We start from the raw sequence: 11,921 nt of genomic DNA, 5'->3' as shown, positions 1-11,921 counted from the left end.
AAATAATTTTTTATTTAAATTTATATATAATCATGATATTGTGAGTTGGACAAACTCATGTTCAAATTCATCCTAAACACATTTAAGTATTTTAGAAAATTTTCATTTTCGTTAGGAGCGAAGTGATTACTTGGAAAAACCCGACTATTGTCATCTTTATACCATGCAATAAGTTTTGTTATATTTATTCAATAATGTTGAAGACATTATAACCTTAAATAAATAATTTAAAATAAGAGAGTTTTAGTTATGTTGAACCAATGCATCACCTAAATCCCATACTTATCAAATATTAATATCTTATGTTTCCCATTTTTAACATCTAATGTTTGAGATTGAAGGAACTTAATAGGTGAAAAATATGAAGTATCCTATTCGTCGAGCGTCTCAGTCATTAACCTAAAAGTGGTACTGCACACGCACAATATTTTCTCTATCCTTTGACCGACAGCCACGCATTGAGGTCGTAAAATAATATGATACGGTTGAGTGTAAGCAACCAAACCCTTTGCGAATCTCACTTCCTTCTTTCAAAGCTCAACCCGATGGCGGCAAAGCCTAAAATCGCCATTTAAGGGAATAGACAGGGGTATTTTCGGGATAAAGTGGATAAACCTCGCCAGCCCGCTAGCCAATCCCACGCCTTTCCTTCACGAAGCAGTGAAGCACAACAGAACAAAATTTCATTTCCCAAATATGCCCTCTGTTCCCCTGCAGTCTCACCTCATTCGCTCCCCTGGGCTGGCACTGCCACGTGGCCAACAGTATTTACTGTCACGATTCGTGCAGAAAATAATATACAAACGACAGTGACATAGAACATAGAAGGCCGTGGCGACCATTCCAATAAAACGACGCGTTTTGAGCTCCGGGTGCACCACAACATTCCCATGGCCGCCGACGACGTGTACAGGGCCCTGATGGATCGGTTTCGGAGCTTGGAGCAGAGCCAGGCGAATTTGAGAGCCCAGTTGGAGGTGCTGATGGAGGAGCGGAGCAAGGAGGAGGAGGACGGCGGCACTCTGTGGCCGGACAGCGGATGGGGTCACGTTCCGGGGTATTTCTCCGGCGGGGGTCCGTGCCGGAGTGTCTTGGATTCAATGGGTCACTCTGTTTATGTGTTCACGCCTTGGTCTGGGGAGATTTTTTTCTGGTATATATCAAATACCCATTTGAAATAGCTTGTTGCTTCATTGATTCTTGGTTAATATTTTTATTTTCTTCTCCACTCATGATCTTTTCTTGATATTCCTGGTGGATTTAGCATAGAGTAGCTGATGTCTGAATTGTTTTGATGAGACTGATGCATAAAGATGTTTGGTTTCATGTTATTTATAGCGAAACATATGCGGAGGAACGCATATGTTTGAAGGTGAAGCCTCGAATAATGAATTAACTGAATTGGAAGTTTAATCTAAAGCTTGTTTGAAGGTGGAACGCTTATGTATTTTCTATGTTTAATTGTATGGCTCTACCCGGAGGAACAGTATTTGTAGTATTTGCAATACGGGCAGTTGTTCTATTGAAGGTTTCTTTCCATTGAATCAATTAGACCTTCTCCTTGTTTTTTTCTCTTGCTTTTCATTTAGTTGGATTAATATGAACATGCTCATAATACCAAGGTTTAGACACATGATGAAGGAACTTGACAAGAACATTTGGAACAAAAAGCCCAACCAGGCTCAAGCCTTGAGGTGAATGTTAATAACTTGGGTATCATGGCTTATATCTCTAGGTTCACTATATGTTTGATCCATGTTCACTGCATATTATAAGGGGGTCCTTGTCATGATTGTGAAACTGGATAATCTAACTTATTTCTTTTTTACTTCTGGCTTGTTCAGAAGATTTTGTTTTGTTTGTTTGTTTGTATTTAATATTTGATGCATCTAGGGGGTCTGTGGATATCTTATGAAAGTAGTATGTATGCATTTTTATCCAGATTGAATCTATAATGGAGCCATATAAGAAAATGAGACTCATTACCAAGAATAAGGTGTAAGATCAGCTCAATGCTTCTTGAATTGACACAATTTTAGATTTTAGTGTCATACATTGATGGTCATGGCTGGCATCTTCTGGAAATTTTTTTGTTTAGGATGATGAATTTGTACTTCCAATGTAACTTTGAATACAGTTGAAGAATTTGATTTAGAACACAAGTTTGTATTTTTATTTTTCTGTTCTCGCTTGTAGGTGTCTACAGGGCCATTAATTTACACATTATCTTGTGTGGTTCAATAATTTTATTTTATTTTATTTTTTGACGCAAAAGCAAAAAATTTTTAATTTGAATTGATGATTGAGCACATGTTTTGAAGAGCTTTAATCTGAATTTTCTGAAATTTGTGCCATTAAAAAGTTTGCTAAAATCAAGTGCTTCTTGAAAAGTCAAAGACACAACTTTCACCCGGATAAGTTTAGTGAACAACTGTCGTTTTCCCATTTACATTGTGCAAATTTTGCAATAGGGGTAAAAGCACATGCTCATTTGGTAAATACATCTCCATCTTGCTCTGGGCTCTGTAACTGCCCATGGCAACTGAGTCCAGAGGTCAATGATCTTAAGCTGTGATAGTCTTTTTCTTTTTTCTTTTTGGTATATTAGCTGCTATCTGTGCAGCTTCAGCCTCATGACTTTTTACTTTTAGTGGAATAAAATATATTATATTTTCAGGAATCGTTCAGCTGAAAAACTCTATGGGTGGAAGGATTGTGAGGTTCTTGGGCAAAGAGTCGTTGACGTTCTTATTGATGAAGCATATTATACACATGTTAAAAAAATCATGGAAAAGTTGACCAATGGGCAATCATGGTCAGGTCAGTTTCCTCTTAAGAAGAGGTCTGGTGAGATATTTATGGCTATAGTGACAAAAAGCCCATTATACGAGGACGGTGATTTTGTTGGTGTTATCACTGTTTCAAGTGATGCAGCTTTATTTAATAATATAACCTCTCAAAATCTGAGAGCATATGAGGATCATGCTAATTGCCAACATAGAGTACGGGAGTTAAACCTGAAAAAGATTCAGTGGCAATCACAGCCACAGATTGCATCGTCTGTTTCAAATCCGGTGCTTATGTGTAACACTTCGACTTTGTTTCTATTTTCTTCTTCTGGTTCCTTCAGTTTAGTTTCTAAATGGGTGTGGTATAAATTCCTCAGGCCTCAAAAGTTCTGTCACAAAATTGTGGGGAGGATGCATGCAATCCATCTGCAAGTTCCCAAGAAAAGGGGAAGAACATGCTGGATGCCAAAGATAAGAGTTCAGAGAAGTCTGAAACACTAGTAAGCTGTTAACTTATTGGTATTTTCTACTATGTTACAATAATGAAGTAAAATGAGACAGTGGAAATTTCTCATTTTCCAGGATGCAAATCCTAGGCTCCATTTTGACATCAGGAAGAGCAGAACTGACGGGTGGATCATTCCAAAGGATGAATCTGCATTTCAATTCGCTCAACCTTACAAAATTGTATTCATTTTATCTTTCACCTTTGTTTCTTAGAGTCACTTAGAAGTTAGAACTTGGGTTTTGATTTTATTCAGATAGGGAATAATTCAAAATGTAGGATATGTTTTCATTAATGATGTATGTTTGGGCTTAATCGACTTGATATGGATTGTTGGCGCACTATTATCTAATGGCTTAAGCTTTTAAGTCAAGTTTGTATCATAACATGGTATTAGAGCCTTGGTTGTCAATAGGTCAAGCTCAAATCTCACTGCATGTTTATTTCCCTGATTAATGAGCCCACACATAAGCCAAAAGAGGGCTGTTCATGAGCCAGGCCGATTCACTACCTAATAGCTTAAGTATTTGAGGGTGAATTGGTAGTTTAACAATATGGACGATGACAGGTGACAAAACTAATTGTTCAAAATATTCTTGATATTTGTGAATAATTACAGAATTGTGTCACTTTATGTTATACTGCTAGGTAATTCATGCTTAACAAATAAGCTGAGTATATTTCTGAAGTACCTTGAAATCATAGAATTTTTTTCATATTTTACCATTCAAAAATAATAATCACCAGAACATTTTTTTTTTCCTTAAATTTTATTTTTCATATAACTTCTTGTTTGAATGACATCAACACTGATGCAATTGTTTGAGATGATTGCAGGCAGCAAAGGTATTAGCAAAGTTGCGCATCAGGGGAAGTGGAAAAAATGCAAAAGAAGATGATAGAAATTTTCAACAAAATAATTCATCCTATTCTTCAGTATGCAATGAAGTAATAAAAGAGCCAAATTATCATAGAGATGCAAAAGAATCATGTCCAAACTGCTGCAATTTTGATACCAGGTATAAGGGAGAAAATCCCAAGAAAAAAATTGTTTCCTTTGCTGCAGAAAGAGAATATTCAAATGGTAATGAGCACAGGATTCCAAATACTCCTGGAGAGGGTTCTTCCAAAGAGTGCCACAAGTGTTTTGCAGTGCCCGGACTCAGATGTTCATCTCCAATATTAACCTTTCAATTGGATGCAAAGGAGTCAGAGCCAGAACTAGAGGACTTGAAAGTCCTGGGGATACAAAGCTCAGTGCAACAGCACCCAGATGTCAATCAATCTCCAGGCACAGGGGGAAGCATCAATAGCAACAATGGAAGTTCATCAAGTAAAACAGATAGTGAGTCAAGCTCAGTCTCAGATTGTGAGATTCAGTGGGAAGACTTACATTTTGGTGAGGAGATTGGCCGAGGTAGGGTGAAGAGGTTCAGTTTATGTTAAATCTTTCCTATGCTCTCATGCTCTTTTTTTCTTGAGTTCATTCTTTTTTAGCATGTGTGTTGTTGTGGGAGGGGGAATTTACAAGTGAGAATCGCTCCTAATGTCTTCTTCGATGCCATTCACTTAATAACTCAACAACGACCTATTTGTTTTATTTTGAGGCTTAATATGCTTATTTGTGTCTGCTAGTGTGAAGCTTAAATATGTTTATTTTTGTGTGTGTAGGTGCATTTGATCATGGAAAAGTAGATCTAGGAATGATGTATGAAAACTGCCATTATTCTCATGTTTGGAGCACATTCAAAAATGTTTAAATAACACACTTTGTTGGAAACATTACCCCCTTTTTTGTTTGAAATTTTGATAGACTTTAGATGTTTGTGTGGCCTTTGTTTTTTAAGTTAGTCTTAGAGGGTGTTTGTTTTTTTAGCTTTTTTGTTGAAAGCAATTCGCTTTCAGACTTTAGGTTGTTTGTTTTTCTACTTTTTCATAACTTATTATAAATTTTTTGCTGAATAGAAAAAGCCAAAATATTTGGCTTTTTCTAAATGGGAAAAGCAACATGTTGATTTTTCTTTTCTTTTTAATGCTTAATAGAACTAAAATATTACAAAAACAAACAACCTAATACTTAATACTATTAAGTATTAAAGTTCTATCTAGAGTTAAGTAAAAAAAACAAACACCACCTTAGTTTTTAGATATCTTGTCTAAATACAAAAACTCCAAAATTTTAACTTTTATTTGAAATTTGAAGTCTGGATGACATCTTTGCCTTGATTTCAGACAAATTCAGGCTTATTCAAATTTCAGATAAAAAAACAAATGCCACCAAATGTCTACTACTGTTCAGAACTAACAAAAAGCAACCCTTCCTTGACCTTGTGGGAAGTTGCCTTCTAAATCATATGTTGGTCAAAGGCAAAATGCATATTTGGTATTATTGTTTTAGTAAATGTTGAGACTCAAAAACTTCAGAAAATGGGAAGCATAACATAATGCAAGCAGAAAGATTTTTGCATTCATTTTATTTGTACCTATTCATTTCCTTTTGCCTTACAGGTTCATATGCTGCTGTCTATCATGGAATTTGGAATGGATCGGTAACTTTTTAAATCTATAAATCTTCGAGTGCTTATCCTGTTCAGAGGGCAGTGAATCAATATAACAATCATGATTGTTTCTGTGTTTATCAGGATGTTGCAATTAAGGTTTATTTTGGGAATGAATACAGCGAAGGGACTTTACAAGACTATAAAAAAGAGGTATTTAGAACTTTTCAGTGAACATCTGTTTGATTGTAAGTGTTGTCAGTGGTCAGAAGTCCAGATCCTGAGACCTATATTCTTCAGATTGATATAATGAGGAGATTGAGACATCCAAATGTATTGCTTTTCATGGGAGCAGTATATTCACAAGAGCGACTTGCCATTGTTACAGAGTTGTTACCCAGGTAGAGAAGCATCTCTCACGTTGCTAAGGTGTGCTTAATGTTCAATAGGATGGGTTGGTGAAACCTACCTTAGAGCTTGTTTGGCAGTGATTCTAGGAAGTGTTTCTAACATTTCAAACACTTCAAAGCAATTCTTTTGATAAAAATTTTCAAGTGCTAGAAAAGTTAGAAACGTTTACTAGAATCACCACCAAACAGATTCTTAATATGATATTCCAATGGCTCATTAGAATGTTTTTTGCCCCTCTTTGAATGTTTATTGCTTTTGTTGATACAGTTTGCCTATTGTCAACCCACAAATCTCATGTTTGTGCATATTCTGGTATGCTGTTCCTTTTATGGAGAGATGTCATGCAGTTGGATTAATTTTGTATTAATTGTCCAGGGGAAGCCTCTTCAGAGTACTTCACAAAAGCAATCAGGTCTTAGACATCAGGCGGCGTCTCCGGATGGCTCTTGATGTTGTATGTTTTCTATTTAAATGCATGAGCTTCTTCTTTTACTAGTTTTTGGAAAATTTTCAAAGAACACTTTCATATATGCCTAGAGACAAGTAAAAAAATTCTCAATACAAATCTCAGTCAGCTGACAATACCTTTAAGACAAATTCACCTCCCTTCCAGTGGAACTTTAAGCGCAAATAGAAATGAAAGGCAAACAATCTCCAGGGTACTAAGGACTCAGAACTGCTATTACTGTTTGTAGGATTTGCACAACCTGAAAACAACATGAACTCCGAAAGGAAAGAACAAGAATGCTCCGAAAACTAGAACACAAAAGATTGTTTTGTAGAACATGCACACCCAAAAGAATGAAAATTGCAGATGATAACAAATGCCTAAGACTATATCTGTTTATTTAGATGTTGAAGAGGTGGAAAAAGACAACCTTTCATGATTCAGAAGACTCATCCATTACTAGAGTTGCATCATTTAGATGCTCCCACTTGATTAGTCACACCTTTTTATGCATACCAAACCTATTCATGACAAATCATCTCTCTTTGTGGAGATGGCTGTTCATGTCATATTCGTAATGTCACTTCCTCATAAAAGTTGTGACTAAGAATAGGTCTTACATCCACTCTCTCTCTCTCTCTCACACACACACACCAGAATCAATGGATATGCTGTAACTTTTGAGTTAGAGATTAAATTTATACCTTTTTTTTCTGACTGCAGGCTAGAGGTATGAATTATTTGCATCACAGGAATCCACCAATAGTACATAGAGACCTGAAATCTTCCAACCTGCTAGTTGACAAAAATTGGAATGTCAAGGTACTATCTCCTAGTAAATTTCTTAAAATGATTTTGGTAGATTGAGCATTTTACAAGTTGCTTAGACAAGTTACATAATTTCTTTTTATCAGGTTGGTGACTTTGGTCTGTCAAAGTTGAAGCACACTACTTTCTTGACTGCAAAATCTGGAAGAGGAACGGTAATGATTTTGATCTTGTTTTTCTTCAATTCTTATTTGCAAATTCTGCTTATTGCAAGCACGTTTGATAATAATATGCATTGTTGCTGTTGTGGATTTCATTGCATCTCTGCTTTTGTGTGTGCAATGAATTTTTCCAGTGCACTATCTTGACTTTTTCTTCCCTAATGCAGCCTCAGTGGATGGCTCCTGAAGTCCTTCGAAACGATCCTTCAAATGAAAAGTGATCTCCTGAAACCGAGCTTGAAAAGCCCCTATAAATGATTTAACAATTTCTCTTCATTCTCCCTTTGTGGAAAGGAGAATTGCTTAATGGACCTGAATTCTTCAAGATCTAGGGATCCTAGCGCCTCTCTTTTCATAGAATAGAAAGAAGTTCTCCATCTTTTTGAATCCACTCAACCTACCATGTGGATGGTTTATGATTCAAAAGTCAGTTTTTCTGATTAATTGGGAACTTTCTTTCTTTACATCCTGGTCATAATTTTTGGAGTCAGTAGACCATCTGCAGTTAACAATTAGAAGGGGCAGACTCTTTTTTTCTTTTTTCCACCATTTTTTTTCTCAGGTGGCAATCACGCACAACATTTGGCTAATGCATATATGTCATTTTTCATTCTGAACAGGTCTGATGTGTTCAGCTTTGGGGTCATCCTGTGGGAACTCATGACTCAGTCCATTCCATGGGTCCACCTGAATTCCTTGCAGGTTTCTCTCTCTCCTTCTCTCCCTCTCTCATGAACTTGTTCCTTTAAGTCTTCAAAAGCTCCACTAACCCTATCCCATTCCATTTGGAAGGTTGTTGGAATTGTAGGCTTCATGGATAGAAGGTTAGATCTTCCAGAAGGCCTTGATCCCCGAGTTTCATCCCTTATCCAAGACTGCTGGAAAACGTATACTTCTACCTCCTACTTATTCAATTCCATTCCACATTGGAGCATGCAAGTCACTGAAACTAAACCTCACTTTCTTACTTATAAAATGCAGCAACCCAGAGCAACGTCCATCGTTTGTAGACTTAATTCATTGCGTGACATCTTTAATCCAGGCATTTGCAACAGAATCCGTCCAGGAAGCTCGGGGCCTTAATTTGCATGTGGTTTAAACTCGTCAAAATGGGCTTAAGACAGTAGGAGAACAAACAGACATAGCAACCTAGTGTAGAAACACGGTTGACACGTGAAAGTTTTGTCTTTGCATGGGGTGGAGTGTTGAAACTTCTTAGTTGGGAGGCAAAATGGTGCTGCTCTGAGAAGAAATGACTGTAACAGCTCACTCTAGAGTGTGTTTCGTTGTGGATATATAACCTTTATACCATACAGAAATAATGTAAAATAGCTTGACCCCTGTACAACGCTGCTCAATGTGACATTCCATGGGCCTCAATGCAATGGCACCAACTCAGTTTATCAGCTTCCAGCCCCTTCCAGCAAGGAGATGATCATCCTTACATTAGAGTTTTCATTGCTTGTTAGTGTGAGAGACCCCTTTGCTTACTGTTGAAAGGAAGAATTTGTATTGGAGTTTGGGTTAGTAAAGTTTGATACGATTTGTCACTCTTTTTGTAGATTTGGGTCGAGTATAATTGTGTTTAAATTGAATTCATATTGAACTATAAGAATTGTTTAATAAATAACGTTCTTTTTCTCAACACTATAGCATAAATTTAACCTGATATTTAATAATCATATCGATTAATTTAATTATAAATCGTGAATATGTCAAATTAAGAAGTTATTCATATTGATTTGGGCATGATATTACTAGATCCAATTATTAAATACATCGAGTTAACTCTCAATAATTAGGTCATATTTTAATATTGTGCGTGGGTTAACCTGTTTAATCGAGTGTCTGAGTTTTGATACGACACAAATTCGACTCATTAACATAAATTGTCACCTCTAAGCACATTATAATTAGAAAAAATGGTTATGCAATATATGTTTTTATTTCCTCTAAACCCTAAAGGAATACAATCCTTGAAGAAGGGTGTTGGAATCCATGGCATGTGTGGTTGTGGGCCAAGGCCACTTAATTAAATCAATAAATTCAAATAATCTTTTATGATCCAACATAAATTCTCAAAACCCTTCTTTCTTTTCATTTCCATTAAATGTCAAACAAGCAGCAGTGTACTCTACACAGCTGTTCCTCCAATGGAGGATAAGAGCAAACCGTGGCCAGCATTAAAATTTAATGAAAGCAGGCAGGCTCCTCTCTATTAATACTTCACCTCCATCCTTTACACATCCACCACTCATTCATTGCCCTCCTTCAACAAACCACACAGGGGCAGGGCCCCTTCTGGTACATGTTTATACTGAAATCAAATCAAATTAAATTAAATGTTGAAATTCAACTCTTATCATTCATTGCCAATTTGCCACCCATATCCGAAAAAAGAAGAGAGAAAAAAAAATTATCCATTAATTGCGGCTCCTATAATGAGGATGCGTTACAAAATTTATGAACTTTTATTTGTACGTTGAGATGTGGAATCAAACTTCTTACCTAACTTTTGTGCTCCATTCTCATTAAATTTCAAGTACACTTTCACATGCTACAAGTAAACAAATGTTACAACACTTTCCTCAACCGATATTCATTATACATATAGGGGCTAAAAAGGTGTTCACGGGTTTAAAACAAATAAATTGACAATCTCGGATCTTTACGGTTTTAAAACAGACAAACAGATAATGTCATTTGAAAATATAAAGATTGAAAATTAACTTTAATTGTGTAAATATTATCTATTTTTAGTTAAAAAAATTGTTAAAATTTAAAAAAAACATTTATAATATTAAGAAAAAATTATAATTTTTCTCCTATCGGATTTTAGATATCAGAAGACTTGCAATCGAAAATTATAAAGGGCAAAATATTTTCAATAATAATTATTAAAGTTTGATGATCTAAATTTTATTTTATACTAATGGTGTGATATACATGGTGAAATTATAATTATACGAGTTTTTTTAGAGTCTATAGTGATTATGAAGGGATTGAATTAATAGTTTTAAGGTTACGATAATTATGTTTTTATGATATTTTTTTTTTCTTGTACCAATATTTTGATACAGTATATTTTTTTCTCTTTTTTTTTATGTAATATTACTTTTTAGGTCGATTTATGTGTTTTTATTATAATAATCAACAAAACTATTTTATAAAAGTTTAATGGTTTCTTTATTAAAATAGTACGAACACGTCGAGAATTACGAACAATAATAACAAAAACTATTTTTTATTTTGGAAGTCAATGAGGCCCCATTCCACTTCCTAGACCGCTAGAATAAACGACGTCGTTGAGGTTAGGGCGTACGAACATGCCATGCTTACTGTAGCACGACATCAGGGACAGCAAAGTGGAGATGCAGCCCAATAAATGCATAGAATGTGTGATTCATAAAAGAAGAAAAAGCTACTTTTCACATTGGGCGCCCAACGTTGCCGGTTTGACCGAGCCCAACTCCGCCTGTTCCCACCCCCAGTCTAACCATGTGGTGGACTGGTTTGACCCCAACCTCACCCACCTCTGACCCACTGGACACACCTGGGTCCCACTACCCAATTTTATATCACGTGTCGCGATCACAGTGGCTGAAGTTGAGGGCAGCTGTTGGGAAAGTGGAAAAGGAGTGGCTGAGTGGAAGGTGGATGTCGGTAAAGATATTCATGTAGATTCACGGTGATGTGGAGTGGAGGTCGTTGCTGCATATCTGCCGTCCGATTTGAAGAATCCGAATGCACCGACTCCGGTACTTCGTCATGTTTGACCATATGATTCCCTTTTCTAAAGGCCGCCGCCTCGTGCCGTACTCCATCAATCACCCAGCATTCACGTGCTCTCCGGCGCTCATCGGGAGCGAAAACTTTTGGGCGTTTTTGGAGAGCGATATGAAATCATGTCTTGTCTTTTTATCTTATTCTTAATAATAAAAATACTAAAATTATATACATTGTATGATCCGTTTAGTAATTAAATTTATTTAATTTTTATTTAGTCGAATGTTTAAATAAAATCTATCACTATGAATTATATGTCGGGGAATCTTTTGCTCATCACATCTTAAAAAGTTACCATGTTGGATGACAAAGACAATGAGGCCAAAATAGTCCATGTTCAACTCATTGCTATATCAAATATGCACGCCAAAACATATGTCTTCTAATCAAAGTCATATATAAATCCATACTTCTTCAAAATCATTCGAGGATCAATTATATCTGCTTCCCAGTCAATTGGTCCACAGCATCATATTCCTAAAAAAAACAAAAAAG

At 36.0% G+C, this 11,921-nt stretch overlaps 1 protein-coding gene across 1 annotated transcript; it reads left to right on the top strand.

Moving 5' to 3' along the window:
• Positions 1 to 824: 824 nt before the first annotated feature.
• On the top strand, positions 825 to 9,285 carry LOC117907783 (raf homolog serine/threonine-protein kinase Raf). The gene is made up of 15 exons (XM_034821440.1): positions 825 to 1,153; positions 2,678 to 3,074; positions 3,167 to 3,289; positions 3,372 to 3,476; positions 4,132 to 4,711; positions 5,803 to 5,843; positions 5,937 to 6,005; positions 6,093 to 6,193; positions 6,579 to 6,657; positions 7,375 to 7,473; positions 7,566 to 7,634; positions 7,808 to 7,857; positions 8,261 to 8,342; positions 8,433 to 8,527; positions 8,622 to 9,285. Exons 1-15 carry the CDS (start codon positions 891 to 893, stop codon positions 8,737 to 8,739), a joined length of 2,271 nt encoding a protein of 756 aa, XP_034677331.1. The 5' UTR covers positions 825 to 890; the 3' UTR covers positions 8,740 to 9,285.
• Positions 9,286 to 11,921: the final 2,636 nt, after the last annotated feature.

This window comes from Vitis riparia, chromosome 2 (assembly GCF_004353265.1).
Source record: "Vitis riparia cultivar Riparia Gloire de Montpellier isolate 1030 chromosome 2, EGFV_Vit.rip_1.0, whole genome shotgun sequence".
Lineage (NCBI taxonomy): Eukaryota > Viridiplantae > Streptophyta > Magnoliopsida > Vitales > Vitaceae > Vitis > Vitis riparia.
The sequence above is the reverse complement of the archived record's forward strand: the minus strand, read 5'-3'. Positions and strand labels throughout refer to the sequence as shown.